The sequence below is a fragment of the Corvus kubaryi genome, unplaced genomic scaffold (genome assembly GCF_017639235.1).
Source record: "Corvus kubaryi isolate FWS band 111438036 unplaced genomic scaffold, C.kubaryi_AGA036_p1.0 split1-65, whole genome shotgun sequence".
Lineage (NCBI taxonomy): Eukaryota > Metazoa > Chordata > Aves > Passeriformes > Corvidae > Corvus > Corvus kubaryi.
In genome coordinates this window covers 5,856,886-5,873,403 of record NW_024582080.1, presented here as the reverse complement: position 1 = coordinate 5,873,403, position 16,518 = coordinate 5,856,886, and the positions used below count along the sequence as shown (strand labels likewise).

At 39.4% G+C, this 16,518-nt stretch overlaps 1 protein-coding gene and 1 long non-coding RNA gene across 9 annotated transcripts in view; both read right to left on the bottom strand.

Moving 5' to 3' along the window:
• Window positions 1-16,518, bottom strand: part of STARD13 (StAR related lipid transfer domain containing 13) — a 324,425-nt gene that overhangs the window by 208,835 nt on the left and 99,072 nt on the right. For 7 of the 8 annotated variants that reach the window (XM_042014115.1, XM_042014111.1, XM_042014112.1 and 4 more), the window contains 2 exons: window positions 5,157-5,303; window positions 668-802 (listed from right to left, as the gene is read on the bottom strand). In XM_042014115.1, the coding sequence (XP_041870049.1) occupies window positions 668-802; window positions 5,157-5,303 (282 nt within the window). The remainder of the gene's footprint in view (window positions 1-667; window positions 803-5,156; window positions 5,304-16,518) is intronic. The other variant, XM_042014116.1, reaches the window with a different exon arrangement.
• LOC121657901 lies at window positions 13,776-16,407 on the bottom strand. The gene is made up of 2 exons (XR_006013787.1): window positions 16,141-16,407; window positions 13,776-14,078 (listed from the first exon to the last, which is right to left on the bottom strand). It is a non-coding gene; the product is annotated as an uncharacterized LOC121657901 (long non-coding RNA).

Genomic DNA, 16,518 nt, shown 5'->3' with positions numbered 1-16,518 from the left:
CCTAAAGTACCTTACATTTAGCTATTAGGAAAGTGAATCAAAGCCTTTTGAGAAAACATTCTGATGGATTTTAACAGACTTTGATTGCAGGCTACAGCATCACCTTGTAAAAAAAAAAACCAAATAAATATTGCTATTATTGGTTAGAAATAGGATTTAACTAAAACCAGAGCTGAACACTCAGGCTTGCAGAACACTCAGGCTTGCGGTGTGGAATTCACCATGAATTGGGCATAACCAACAGCCAAGCTAAAAAATCCTAAGGGTGTACTTCTAAAATAAGCTATGAAGAAAAAGCTGTGGTAGTGGCACTGATGCCTGGAATCCATCACGTTACCTCCAGATAAATTACTCTAGAAGTGTCCGTTTCTTCCCCTTGACTATGAAGGCAACCCAGGTGACTAGTTCAGATGCAGAAGTTTTCATTAGTGGTCTAAAATCAGATGAGATGAATCCCATAGCCCTAGAGTCTCATTAACTGAAGTCCAATTTAACTTTTATCTGCACCTTTGCGAACCAAACTCTCCAAGTAGTGCAATATTTGCAAGAATCAAACGTTTGATATGCGTGGAATAAATTATTTCAAAGAAATACACAGACAATTTTAATGATATATTGTAAATTTTGAGGTTACTGAACCTGTGAGTCAGATAATGTAGCTACTTACATCAGTTTTAGGTCGTGCTCCAGTTGACACTTGGTAAGGTAAACAATCTAGATCCTGGTAGTCTCCTCTTCTATTTTTCCAAGATCCTTTTTCTTGATGATCTCCACAAAAGCCTGTCTCTACTTGAACAGGGCACTGTAAGAGAATTTAAAAAACCCTATAAATAAAGGCAAGTCATAAATATTTTTAATGTGAAGTCTAAGATAAAAACTTTGGAATTGTATCTTTTCAAAGCCTTTTTTTTCCTCTGATGTAAGGCAAACATTTAGTTTCAATTTTTTTTTTCTCAAAAGCACCCGCTGCATCATTTTTACAATTTGCTAAGTTAGACATCCAGCCATTATGGGAAGTCGCCTCCTTAACATACATAATACAGCTGGAGAACTAATCAATAGTAGTACACCTTCCTAAACTTAAAGGAACTGAATCACTTTTTAAAAAGAGAAAGAGTTTTACTCAAATTATTTAAAACTATCTTTTAACTTTATTTCATGTTTACTTTTGTATGTTAAACAGAGACCCAGCAAATTCCCATTTTTAAATTACAGACTCCGAACTATTCAAATCCATTTTTCCATATTCCCCAAAACCTGGGGAGTTCTCACTTCCACACCATTTTTTGAAAGGTGGATGTCCTAACTCCTGGCCCACACTGAATGCAGTGTCAGGAAGAGACCAGCTGCACAACATCCCCCCAAATATCCTGGTTTGCCAAGGAATAACTGTGTGAGTGAGCAAGAAGCAATACATGCTGCAGTCCAGCAGAATTCATACTACAGATAATCAGGGAAACAGGATCATGGGTGCGCTGCAGAGCAGTCCCAAGCTGTTGGGTACAATCATTCTAATCAGCCCATTTTCAGGCTCTTCCCTTCCACAAGGTGACAAATTTGCTGCTGATCTTTAACAGCAACTGCCCAGCTCCCAGTTAGTACATTTTGCAGGTGTGCTGGTTTGGGTGTAAAATGAGGAGGCTTTGAAAACGTGACAAAAGAATTAGTATGCCACCCCCAAAAAGTTTGAAGACAATATACTAATGCAAAAGAATTAAATGAATGTGTGAGTTAAAGAAAAATTTTGTTCAATGAAAGTCTTATCTCTAATATAAGATGGAGTAATTATAATCAAACAGGATTTCCCTGTCATTCATGAATAATAAAGAACTAAAATGGAAAAAAATGTGATTTTCTTTCTTAAGATCTCCTGCTTTTTTCTGTACTGAAACTGACTACAAGATACTAAGTGGCAATGAAGCAGATACATTAAACAACGGGAAACACGCTGCAGCAAGAGTCATTTACAAAATGCCTCCTTCTATAGTGCTAAGAAAGCTTTTTTCATAGGAAAGGTATAGATTTTAGAGGAGTGGAACTATTAAATGTGTTTTTCCAAAACCTAGCAATTTTGCTGTTAGTACATTCACACAGTACAGCTTTTTGCACTTAAATCATGTGTTTATAACATTGGTGAGAGAATGTTTCAGAAAATAATTTGATTATAGACAATTATTTATAATATTTTTTCTGGATCAGCTACTGAGGAATCCAGTCAGTGCCACTTCCTCATAATATTTGCCAAGAAAAAAATGACTAGTGTCATTCGTGGTTTACACAGATGTAGAAACAGATCACCCCTTAGCATTCATGTAAACGTTATTATGTTTTAGAAAACACCTTGAATTTGCTCACCAAAATGCTGCAAGACTCCCTAGTCTCACCCAATAGGTCCCATAATATTTATTCACCCAGTCGATTTTCATTAGCAAATATTTTGGCTTCTTCTGTAAAATTCTGTTCAAATGAGTACTATTAATAACAGATACTTTGACAACAGGAAAATGCAAAGAGTAAAAAAAAATCAAAGAATTGCTGCCATGAATAGGTGAAAAATCCTTCAGTACAAAACTAGCTGGTTCAACCTAGTGGTTAAATTACAAAATATATTTCTGAGATACAGCATTTGCCATCAGAAATAACTCTGTCATCTGTTAAAAACTGTCCACACCCTCAAGAGACCAACTTTCAGAGCAGCAACTCCAACAAACCATGTTGCCACTCATACAGTAGTTAACTGCTTTGGAGATCTCAGGTACCCAAAGTCAGCCTTACATCTTTGAACAGTTCACCCAAAACCAGTGTCAATCATAATTTCTTGTGTGAGTACCCAGTTGAGGATAAAGCCATATGAAGAACACAAAAGTGGTTCATTTTATAGAAGCAAAATTTACCCAGTTACTAGTAAACACATTTGAGATAGGCCTTCTTTCTATGCAAGTTACATTTTAAGTGACGAAAATAAAACATTTGGTATGTGTGGAACAAATTACAAGCTATAGTTAGAAATATAGTACAAATAGCATGAACTGATAGAATATAAACTACTCATACAACTTGTGTGAAAACCAGACTCTTATTTTTTCCAGTGCAACTGTCATTTTGAGATCCGCAGTATCTGTTTCTTCACAGTAAATTTAAGGAGAGATTTATGAGGATCTATCTCTTCTTTGACTATAAAGTAAGACTAAAGCCACCCATTCTGAGGCTGAGGCAAATTATTCATTCATATTTAAATTAGAGCAGATGATTCCCTTGCTCTACAAATTCTTTTGCAGGAGACAGCAAATGGCATCCCATCATCAGTTCCACACCCGATTTTCCAAGACTCCTTTCTTGCTCTGATCTTTCTGGTCTCATCAGAAAGACTTTGTGTTAAGTGATCTGTCCAGCTTCTGTATTGAAATTGGCTCTTGGAAGTTTAAAGGTCACTTCCAGTTTGTCAAATCAGGCTACAATAAAATGGGGATGACTCACATATTTGCCTCTCCACAGACAACTAAAATGAAGAGATCTCTCCTATTCTTTAGAGTGGGAAGAATATGTGGCCTGATAAAGAGGACTGCAACTGCTCAAATATCATATTAAGCAAAACTAATTTTGGCACTGTTGTTAGAACATCCTCACACCCTAGAACAGGCTTTTGGTAGGAGGGTACATCTCAGGGAAAAGGCTGGGATGAAAGTCCTGGTCTCTCTCTACTCAGAAGATGTCTTGCCACTAGGCTTCAGGAAGAGAAATGCAAGCATCTGGGATGCTGGTGATGGCATTCTCCATGCAACCATTTCTGATGATGCTGTTCTTATGTATCAAAGTTCATTTGAAAATGTTGCCTATTTAGATTTTTCTGCTGTTTACATGCAACATGCCCTTCACTGAATGCTTCAGCAAAGGATTTGAAGTCGCATCCTATGATCTTCAAGGCATCATGGAAAAAGAATGATGCCTAACCAAATAATGGCTTTTACCTTAGTAGAATAGGCACAGCCATAAAATAATGGGTGTCTGGATCACTGGTTACCAGACTGTCTCACAATGGGAGGTGTTTAAATTCTGATGGCTGGGATTTCACTTTCAGACAGAAAAGCAGAGTACAGTGCCACTGTATTTTGACAGAAGACATTGAGCATTCTTCTGCAAGAAGACAGAACACTGTCCCTTAATAGGAAAATTAATTACAACATTAATTTTAATTACAGTTGGGCAGAGCTGGTTCTGACTTGCTGACATGTGCAGTAAGAATGAAATGAGGAACAGCCATAGCCATTCTGTTACTAACACTCTCTCTGTAGAATATGGAAACACAAACTACAAAGTGCAAGATTCTGAATGTCCCACCTAGAGAGACATGAACATTTACACTGTGATGATCCACACAGATGCTTAATTTAAGAATTTAATTCTACAAAATGAAGCAGCAGTGACAGCAAAAGCATTCACGAAAGATCACCTTCCACAAATTTCAAGCCAAGACTAATATTCAGAGCTGCAAATACACAAAAATTAAGAACTGAGTTTAATCATAGCCTGAAGCAGAGAAAAAACACTACTATTTCTCATGCTGGTCACTCTCCATTACTTGCTTATATGAAAAGCCTTGCTTATTCAAGAATTACTAAAATAATATAATTGCTCCTTTAATCCCATTTGCCCTCAAAAATAAAAGCTTGAAAATCTGTTTGTCATTAACTGATGACCTATGTCATCACAAAATATTCTTAACTAGAGGTCTGCAGCTCTAAATCAACTATTCAAACAGAAGAAAGAAAAAAAATTAATTCAACTCATTGAAGATAATGTCTCTCTTGCTGTTATATCTTTAAATAAATATAACAACTATTAATAGGCTAGCACTTAAACTAACAATATTTTACTCTGAAAAACATGCAATCAAATATCCCAAAAAAAAAAAAAAAAGGGCTCAATGATTTTAAGAAAATTTACACGTTTCACCCTATCAAATTTCTGGTTATTTGACCATTATTTGTCTAATGAAATTATAGATTTCATTTCATTGAGTGAAAACTTTAACTTAACCCTTATGCCTGGGCTCCTCAGCCTATTCAGAAACACAAACTGTATCTGAAAACTATGGCTTGAGGAGTGTTGTAGCTAAATGTCAGAGAACATATCATATGACACACACACATTCTTACCAGTTGCTTGTGCCTTTTAGAAGAAGGAGTACTGGAGGGAGAAGAGCCAGCACTCAGAGCTTCTTCAATATCTAAGTTCAACTGTTCCAGTTTCTTCAAAAGCCATGACATAGAGTCTGGCCATTCAGATTCTTTTTCTGGTTGGGTCTAAAAGAAATCAAACATATGTGAAGTCTTAAAATATTCAAGCTGTTTGTAACTTAAAGATGCTTATTTTCTCTTCCAGCCCCCAAGGAAAGAGCCAACCCATTCTTTCCCTGTCCTTGAGGAACATTTTTCCATTTAGAAAGCTTCAATTATTGCTCCAATCCTGACGACACATATTCATAGCTGTTCTTCATACTCAAATGACTTCTGTATATCTGAACGGCTTTCTAACACCTCATCGTGGGTGACCCACTGCTATTTCAAGCTAAGCAGAACCAAGACTAAAACTAAAGTCACTTTAATAACTCCTTAAGCTACTTCTATTTTAGCATCTCTCCACTTGACCTCTTGTTGTCAACCGGAAACAGAATATTGAAGGTCATCATGTGCACTGTATTATATTACTTACTATAATTCCAGACTTGTCAAATCTTGCAGCTTTCCTCTGCCCATATGGTGGGAATACTTTATTGATCACTTTGTCACTAGGATGCATCTTCCCTTTTAATCTGAAGAGATTTACTGTATAACAAAAATTTTACACCACTGCAGCATAATCAACAAAGATACTTTCCTTATTCCTTTGTTTCCTCAAAATCATTTCCAGTACTGTCCTTAAACATCTTTCCATGGCAGTCCCTGTGTGTACTGCTTCATTATGCCTTGTTTTCCTTATTCACATCACCTTTAATGATTCACTATAAAAACCAGTCACAGTGACCTCCCTGGCATCACAGGCAGCTACTGCTCCCCGGAAGTCTCTGTCCTGAAGCTACTTCAGTTCTTTCATCTTCCTTCCTTTCACAAAAAATACATATATTTGCACAGAAGATAATTCCATAGCGAGCATGAGCAGACAAATAGTAATAATGCATTTACATCCCGCCATAATCCAAAGAGCATCATACCAACACTCCTCAAAACCTAGGGGAGATAGATGAATATTGTTACTACTCTTACCTGATAAATCTCTATGGTGCTTTGTTTCCTTAGGAGTGTTTCGCAAGTGGGACAGAAAGATAAATGTAATTGGCTCACTATTGTAGACAAAACCTGTTTACAAATAGAATCCAGGAGATTCATTCCACTATTACGCTGACATGTCATATTACTAATGGAATTACTCATCTTCTCCACAGTAACTATGGTCCCAAATAATCAGACACTGAGTCCCATATTAGCAACAGATGCATGTTCCCTTCAGAGGGGCCAGTATTATCTCCATAGGTATTGTTTCAAAGCACAGAAAAATAAATATCCCAATTTTCAGTTTTCTAAATCTTTATTTGAAATTTCACAATTTTTTACAGCCTCTGAGTATTTCGCCTGAAATGCTGTTATAAGTGCTAAGCTGTACTTCAACTTTACTGCTATTAAAATTATTTAAAGACATACTTTGATTGCTTCACATTGCCTTCCCAATCATTTCCAAGTAAACTGTAGGACGTTCCACAGAAAATGAGTATCAAAAGACACTCCTCATATTGAATCCATTCTGACTGAGACGACCTCACACAGGAAATGTGCACATTGATATATGTCCACAACACCCATTTGTAAACAAAGCAAATATTTTCCTTTGGTTATGCTTCCTCACATACTGATCTTTCCAATACTAAAGAATGCTCAAAAAAGGACTCAACAAAGACAAACATGGAAACCCACCCAAATTCCACAAACAATAATGTATAAATTCTGTGAAAATCTAATATGAATGTTCTATTTCTCAACACAGTTAAAATACAATTTATGAAAAAGGGGCTGTAAGCATATGTTTTCTTACTTACCAACAGTAAACAATTCTGAAGCAACACACAGGGAAATGAGTAAAGTGTGCTTGATTTCTGTGAGCTATGCAAGAATTGCACTTGCCAGGTGACAAGCACTGAAGGTTACATTAGAAGTTTGGATTTCTGAGTTTAATAAGAAGCAGGAGCAACTTCCACAAGTGCAAACAGACCATTTTCTGTTCCACAACAGAAAAGAGTATTTTGAGGGGTGTTAAGAGAGGTGTCCCTAATTTAGCATTCTCCATAGAAAATAGAAAGATAAAAATTCATGAAGACTTCAAATTATTTCTAAGACACTCCAAACGTATGCAACAGCACACATGCATTGAAAAATACAGCTCCATGCATAGGGAAGTGCATTTTGCCTTTATCTCGACAAATATTTACCTACTGGAACAATACCTCCAGCATTCACTAATGTTCTTCCAAACAACTGTATGAGCCAAACCCCCTTATTTTTATACATTTCTTGTTTTAATGCAACAGAACTCAAACCACAGTCATTCCTAAAAAATACAAGTCCTAAGGAGTTTCACCAAACTATAAATCTCCTAGCATTATCCATTCAGTTCTTTTTTTTAGTTCAATAAGACTCTATATTGTGTCTATTAAGGGGATGAGGAAAAAGATGGGGTTTCATTATCCTTGAAGATAAAGCCAAATGGGCCTAGTTAACAAATGCCATTCACTAATTGGAAATTTGTCACAAAAGCACCATTTGGAACAAATGCTGATTGGCTATGTATTTCAAAGGTTGCCTGAAATTCCTGCTAAACAGAAAAAACATGATGCTACTTACATTCAAAAATATACAGCCTGCACAGTAGGACTTCTAACCAGTGAATAAATTTTGCCTAATCCATTCATAAGGAACACAGCTCTACAGTGTTCAGCCCCAGTAACTAGTTGGACACTATCAAAGTACTCTGAGGATCTGAGTACCAGTGTTTCCTGCCCATAGCAACTGCAGAGGCAGTAGGGTCAGGGCACCTTTGGAAACTTTCGTGTCTTGCGCTGCAGAAGGAAAAAAAATCTCACTTTAAATTATCTAGAGAATTATGGCCTGCTTTATTCATTGGGGTTTTTTTCCCTAAAAGGTTACAGGGAGAACACTTCTTTCCATATATTCTCAAGGTCTCCTTTCTTTGTTGGAGCCATAGCCATTCAGCAATGCATAGGAACACTGTTACCTTTTGAAGAAGCTTGAAAGCATAGAGACAGAAGTGCTTTACAGAAACACTTTTCACATGCTATCTTAGAACACAGAATCACAGAGAGATTTCGTTTGGAAAAGACCTTTAAGATCATCAAGTCCAAGAATTAACTCAGCACTGCCAAGTCTACCACTAAACCATCTCCCTCAGTGTCCCTACACATCTTTTAAACACCTCAAGGGATGCTGACTCCACCACTTCCCTGGGCAGCCTGTTCCAATGCTTGACAACCCTTTCAGTGAAAAAAATTTTCCTAATATCCAGTCTAAACCTCCCATGGTGCAATTTGAGACCATTTCCTCATGTCCTATGCTAGAGACATGAGCAGGTGTAAAAAGTGAGACCAGAGAATCCCTTGTCAAACAAATGTTTCAAGGCAGAGCAACACTGTCTATGAAGATCATGGCATACCTTAGGCCAAGAACAACTTACTGGCCTTGAAAGTGAACTCCTTTGCCATATAGATTTCTCAAGTCCCACATACTCATGCTAGGTTAAAAAAAACCCTAATCATAAAACAAGCATCATCCTCTGTGGAAAATAGAAAATTAAGGGGTATGAACTTCCTTAAATCAGTTACAAATGCAGCTATTGTGCTTAAGATAGCTACTGTATAGAAGAACAAACCCAACTTTTTAAGATTTAGTAAGACATATTTAGCAATCAGCAAAACATAAAACTTAGTTGTATGTTGCTACTTCCTGCAGCAACCATAGCCTATTTTAGAAGAGCTTAATGACTTTGTTGCAAATACACATTCATATGTCTCCTGACTCTGTATTCATTTGCATAGCTGAAATTTCATTACTACCAATAACAAATTAGAGGTAAAACAGGGTGCAAGATTATGCTCAATCATCTAAACACTTACTTGCTCTTTTCTAACACTGAGAAGAAAATACGTTCCAGACATTCAAAGGTTAGCATCTTTTGGACCAAAGGCTCCATTGTTTTTCAGCTTTCAAGTGTTCTTCACTAATCTTATTCGGCAAAAACATCTCTGATAAAAGGCATATTTGTTTCAATGTTTGGTCATGAGGCTTACTGCAAGGGGCATAATAGCTGCCAGAAAATCTAAATTTAAACTGAAAGAATGTGGCAGAAATGAACAAGTCCATATAGAACACTCAGGGGTCAGGGTTAACCCCGCTGCCAGACTTCATCCTATACTGGAAGTAGAAAGGCTTTCCAAGAGAAGGGTTATGAGAAAATTACACAACTCTAAATTTATCTGATAATTTGTGGCTTTCACTTCGTTACTTCAATAGGTCCAATTGTTCTGGTAATTAGTGTATTGTACAACTTCGGGTAGTAAATCAGTAATCTCCAAGTAAAAAATACCAATGTTATTTAACCCTCCTCCCTATTAAATCTGCTCAGATAAAAATTCTCTCCGATGTACAGTCTAGATCTGTAAATGATGATTTTGTGGAACAATTTCAGGGACCAAATATCATATTCTGCTCTTGCTGCACTGATGGGGATTCTCTGTTCTTAAAAGAATCTCTGTGTAAAAGAAGGTCTCTCAGCTGCTGACGTCTTTGCCTACAGGGACCGGGGGAGTAAGCCAGATTGATTCCCTATGCAAAATTCTTCAGAAAAAAAAAGTGTTTAGAATACAAAGGACTCTTTCATTCAAAAAATAAATTTATGTGTGCCCTCTATATTGAAGATAAAATATTTCAAAGGGAATTTCCCTTCATATGCCACTACAGTGTTGCTTAAATATTTACAGAGCTGTTGGATGGACAACTAACTTGTGGCACCTTCATCCTGGAAAGCAGGTGAGTAAACTCAGCAGTTAGCAACCTGTTCACTTCTAAGAACTGTATGGCTATATATCTGAAATTATCAAGGAGGTCTCTTCAACCTCTCGAGTCAGCAGGCAAGGCCATGCACATAGGTTTCTGGGAAAATGAAAGCTCTTCAGGGATAGCACATAAATTCAGAGCAATCCGGATCCTTCTGATCCGCAAAATATTCACCTATGATGAGCTGTAAGGACCTTAGCAGTTTTCCAGAAGAAAAGCTACAGAAATACTAACATGAAGATATGTGTTAATCTCTTTTAAAGGAAACACCTTTTCCAAATGAATCCTTTTTCCCTAAACTTATTATATTTATACTTCTTAAATACGCCTGTGTACAGAGCTTTGATTTCCTTCCTGTCCAGCCACTTTCTTTTTGGTGCTTTCCTGCCTGAGGGCTGCTGCCACAAGCTACTGATTTCTTCAGACAAGTTTTCAGAAGTGACACAAGCCATACCTGTATGAATGATGAAACCTTCTGTGTTTGATGCTCTAGAGCAAACAAAACTGAATTTTAAACACACTTAAGGTTGTTTCTGGCTTTTTCTACATTTCCCCTTACAGCGGCCCCACAAAGTTCCCTTATTTTTCTTTCACTAAGCTCAACCATGCATTTCTATGATTTTATGTGTCTGTATTTAAGCACACCACTGTGTCTTTGAACAGTGAATACAGTAAAATATAAAAAATACTGCGGAAATACTAACTTCAAGATGCAGTACAATAAGGATATATGCTTGGGTTTTTTTAATGATTAATAGGTGCACAACCTGTTAGGGAGAAAAAGGAACCCAAAGAAGTGGTACTATGAGAAAATAATGTAATATAACCCTTACTTCATTATATGTATTTGACTACTTGACATTTCAAAGTCAAAGTCAAAGCAGCTCAGAAATGGACTAAATTATTTTTTATAACTGCTTTTATTCTTTCAGACAGTAAATTGGCAAATTTGACCTTTACTTTGTATTCAACACATTGATCTTGCACAGTGATAATGTCCATCGTATGAAAGAAAACAGAATTCTGAAGTCCTGTCTCTCTTAAGGATTCTTGCATCAGTTTTTAAGGAGTGTTGCTCTAAGCTAGGCAGGACAGGACAGAACCCGTTTTAGCAATGGAATCTTCCAAATGCTATGTTTATGGAAAATTTCCCAGATGAAGACACCTAAGCTAATTCCTAGGACTGAAGGCCACAAGCTGCATCAGCATGGTGTTTCACCCAAGACAAGAGAGAAATTGGAAGGGGAGAAGAAAGGAATTTAGTTGAAGAAAAGGTTTGGAGGAAAATGTTTTGGAAAACAGTTGCACACCACTGCAGAAGTTTTAAAGTACAGTAGCCCAGACAGTCTAATATGAAAATTCTGTTGCAGCTTCATTTTGTTTCCAGTAAAAGCAACTAGTTTTGTACTGGACTTCTCATTAAGAAAACCAACGACAACTTAAAATGGCACCTCATTGGTTTTAACATCAAATTATAATTTGGGTTTGCTTCAATTATTAAATTTTCCAGATTCTCAATGCCTACAGCATCTCCACCTTCTACCAAATTATGATGTCAAGCAACACCAAATTTCACAAACAGGCTGTTTGTCAAGCCTGTACTGATGACACATGCTACAGAACTGGCACCCGAGTGGCCAGACAGGCTGTCTTAATTGACATCTGCTTCTATTTCAGCATATGAATTATCCTCTCGGGTTATCCTACCTTCAGCTGCTTCACAACAGATGCCAGCTCATCATTTATCTATTCTACCATTTCCACCACCTTTGGGAGGTGAAGGAAGTGAACTGCACTCCTAGTCTCCCAAACACCTGCAGCAGTCAAATTCCTCACACTGTCCATGTTCATTTGGTTTGGCACCATCTGCAACAGTGCTTGCACCTGCACATCACAGTTAGTGACAATGTATGTCAAAATAGTTTACACACATAGGTATTAAGATACAAGTAACTTCTTCACAGAAAATTACCAATTGCAAAATCCACACTTACCATGACTCCCCTGGAAAATGTAACCAACTTGTGTCTGTTCACAGCAGGTATCTCCCTGCAGTGCTTCCTGACTAATAAATGCTAGGTTTCAGACTGGGTTCTACGAGACTGAGGGATCTCACACCACTAAATCCACAAAAAGTTACAGACCAGAAAAAGTAATTTACAGATCCTTCTCCTCAGTGTGGTTAGTTACACCTTTTGAGACTGGGTAGGACTTAATCAGTTTTCCTAAATAAGAGTTCTCTCTTTAAAAAACATTGTGGTTAGAGCTGCCCAGGATGTGTAAGAGCTGGGCTCAGCTTCACCTTTGGCCTGATATATTTTATGTGCATTGGGGGAAGGGGATGTACTTCTGAGTGACAGAGAAGAACCAGAAGATACCGACACTCTAGAAAACAACAGGGAAATACCTGTAAATCATCCCAAAGGAATTAGGGAGGGTTCCTCCCAAAAGGTGGTGCAGCCCACAGCCCAGCTGAAATGCCTCTATGCTTATGCACACGGCATGGGAAACAAGCAAGAGGAGTTGGAAAACACAATGCAATTAGAAAACTGTGACCTATCAGGGAAAGATGCTGGGACAGAACTGTAGTCAAAGGCTATGAGCTTTTAAAAAGAGATGTACAGGTGAAGAGGGACAGGGGTTTTGTGCTCTATGTCAAGGAAGGAATAGATTGTGAAGAGGTGCCTCTGAAAAACAGCCACAAACAGGTTGAGAGCCTGTGGGTAAAAAAATCAAAGACAGGACCAACAAAGGACACTTGTGGTGGGGGTCTGATCAGGGGGAGGAGACCAAGCCTCCTGCTTCAGATACAGGAAGCATCACATCAGCTCTCATCCTAGTGGAGGACTTTCATCACCCAGGCATCTGCTGGGAAAGCAACACAGCTAGCTGTAAGAAATCCAGGAGAATCCTCAGGTGCATTGATGACAACTTCCTGGTCCAGGTATTGGACAAACCAACCAGATGAGAAGCACTACTGGACCTGGTGCTCACCACTGTGGATGAGCTCATTAAAGGGGTTAAGACCGGAGGCGATCCAGGCTGCTGTGACCATGCCCTCGTTGTGAGCTGACAGAATCAATTAGCTTGGAAAAGACCCTGAGTTCACTGAGTCCAACCTACAATTGAACACCACCATGTCAACCAGACCACATTCAGTCTTTTGTCAAACCCTTCCTGTTCATGATCTTGAGGAACACGGGCCTGGTGAGGAGCAAAGCCAGGGCCATTAATTTGGAAAAAAGGACACCAGTAGTTAAAGTAACATGAACTAGAAAACAGTAATTACAGATAAAAATTTTAACCGAAAATGATTCTGTGACCCATGAAACATTCTGGAGATCCCATCCATAAACCTTATGAAAGGTAAAGCAATTTTGGGGAGGTTTTTCATGTTGGGAAAAAGCCTTCAAAAGTGCTAGGGGAAAGCCAGCAATGAGCTTATCTAAAGCATGAAGCACTGGAGCCTCATGAGAGGAAGCACTCGTGCCTTACTTTTGCTGCTGGACCCAGAATGAAGCGACCTGTGTGGCGTGTCCCCATTTGGAGCAGGGCCAGCACTACTTCCCCTGGAGCAACAGGAGCCAACATGGGTGCCCTCCTCCCCTCCCCTGCCAGGCTCCAGCTGTGAAACAGCACAGGTGATTTATTCCACTGTTGACTGGGGTTTTGTCTAGTTTTTATTGGTAAAGCAATACAAATTGTTTAATACAGCAGTTGAATTAAGCAAGGCTTTGTCTGCTGCCTTCGCACACTGGCAGCCACGGTGATCAGTCACAACTGTCAGAGCTCACTTGGACACAAGTTGATGCTCGGTGTGTGGGCACTCAAAGGCACCGAGAGCTGGGAATCATTCCCTCTGCTGGCACCAGGGCTGCCTGGCAATCCAACACACAAGCTGAGTCATTTCTTCTAAAAATACCAGTGTCAGTGTTTCCTTGAAGGACTCTGGAGCAGATTCTAAAGATTAAGATGGTAAAGACAGAGATCTCACAATATCTGGCAAATTTCTAATTGTAAAGAAAGAGACACCAAGTGCCAGCATACTTTTATTTAAAAAAACTTGTGTAGGTAACTATAACCTTAACACTTTTTTATCTTAAAATACCCACATTCCTGTTTTCAGTTACTGGAATTTTAAAAATTCTTATCTACAGTGAAAGAATTTCCAAGAAAACTGGTACTGCAGAACGTCTCCAAGTACTTTGGAACTTCAGCTATTTTCAAAGTAAGCTGCTTCTTTGGTATATACATTACACACAAAAACATAACTCATAAAAGCACTGTTGATAATACAAAACCAGTAAAATCACAGCAATACTATCATCGTATTTATGACAAGCTACCCAACAAAAACCTCAAACCCATTGAGGATTAAAAGGATGGTCTTTCTAAAATTCACAAGAATTCATGGAGTTTTGTCAAATCTGACATTGTTCCCTGCCCAAGTTCTTACAATGCACTAATGAGAAGATGTATTAATGCTCGTAAGCCACTTGGATACAGAAATCTGAAATTAATGAAACAAATAAAGAGCAAAAGGCACCTTCTGGAATTCAAGGGTACTTAAGGACAAAGATGAGAAAGCTTGGCAGAAGGGATGCTATTTTTAGCAGCTAAGGATAGGTGGTGATGGGACAATGGATGGAACATGAATTTATGAGAGGACAAGAGAATATATGATAATTGAAATAATGTAAACCTTCTAAATTATATCCTGAACCAATTTTCATCAAGCTAACAATGAAGAGAGAGCATTAATCCTGAGCCCAGGAAAGTAATTAGGCATGATTCCCAGATCTCCGCTGGAAGTTTGACACCCAAGTATCCAGGTTTAACCACTGGGCTTCAGTATTATTCAAAAACTATTCAGATGCCATCTACGCACTTGCTGTAAGTATTTAAGGACGTTTGAATGCATTTTAAAAATCCATTTAAAAAAACTGTTGAAATTTCTAGAACAACAAAATTAACAAAAATCATGTAGCTCATATTGCTAACATTGTTTCAAAAACTTGTATAATGCAAAGATTATGTTTTTCTTAAAGAAATGCAACTACAGTTGCTAAAACATTCCAGTATTATCTCAGATTACTTAAATTCATTAAAACTTACACTTATCTGTTAAATAACAAAAAAAATTATGACAAGTAATAGCTGATGTGTAAGGGGTACAAGAAATTCATCCAAGTTTCCCCATATTACTGTGAGGGTGGTGAGACACTGGAACAAGTTGCCCAGAGAAGTTGTGGATGCTCCATCGCTGGAAGTGTTCAAGGCCAGATCAGACGGAGCTCTGAGCAACCTGGTCTAGTGTACAGTATCCCTGCCCACAGCAGCAGTGTTGGAACCAAATGATCATTAAGGTCCCTTCCAATCCAAACCATCCTATAATTTTATTATATCCATGTAGTTCCACAAAAATTCTTGTGGTTGTCCCAAAATAATATGCACCTGCAAATTTACAAACACCATGGTATCTTCACACCAAATGACAGCTGACACATGCTTTAATTGTTCTATGGCATGCGCACTAAAAATGTCATGTAAGATTTGCAAAGAAACCGAATTTTCCAACAGCAGCTCTTGCAGCAGCAGGGAACCTCGCTGGGACTCGAGGCAGTAGCACCATCCCACGAAAGGCTGCACAAAGGCTTCTTCCTCCAAAAGTCAGAGGAGAAAGAACAAAGAAAAGGTTTCTCCAACCAAAAATGAATTAGTGAGCATTAGGACCTGCAGGCCACCAGGTTTTCTCAGATCCCTCCAAATAATCTGAGTAGCGTACTTTACAAAACTCCAAAACCAAACAAACAGACAAACAAAAGCAAAACCAAGAAACCCCCAAAACAAAAGTGTTGCTTTTCCCGATCCTTCTCTGGGGGAAGCATTATTTCACAAAAAAAAACCTAAAACCGAAAACCAAGAAACTCCCCCGAAAACAACCCCACGAATCGTTTCCACACGCTCGTGCTCAAGGCCACAGCACTCCGGGCCCCGGGGCAGGGCGGGGGCCAGCACGTACCGCCGAGCGGGGCCGAGGGGGCGCGGCAGGGCGGGCTCGGGGCAGGTTTGGGGCACACGCGCCTCTCCCGCCGCCGCTGCGGCCCCGGAACCGGGCCCTGAGGCCGAGCCGGGGAGCGGGGCCAGGGCGGGCGGCGGGGCAGGAGCGGAGGGGCAGAGCGGAAGGCGCGGCGGAGGCGCTGAGGGGCGGCCGCGGCTTCCCGCCCTCCCCGCCAACAATGGCGGCGCCCGCGCGCGCCCAACGGTCCCCGGCCCGACCCCGCCCTCTCCAGGGGCTCTCGCGCGGCTGGGGAGAGGGGGGGGATGGGCGGGGCGGCGATCGTGCCCGGGCCGGGCGGGAAGCCGCGGCCGCCCCTCAGCGCCTCCGCCGCGCCTTCCG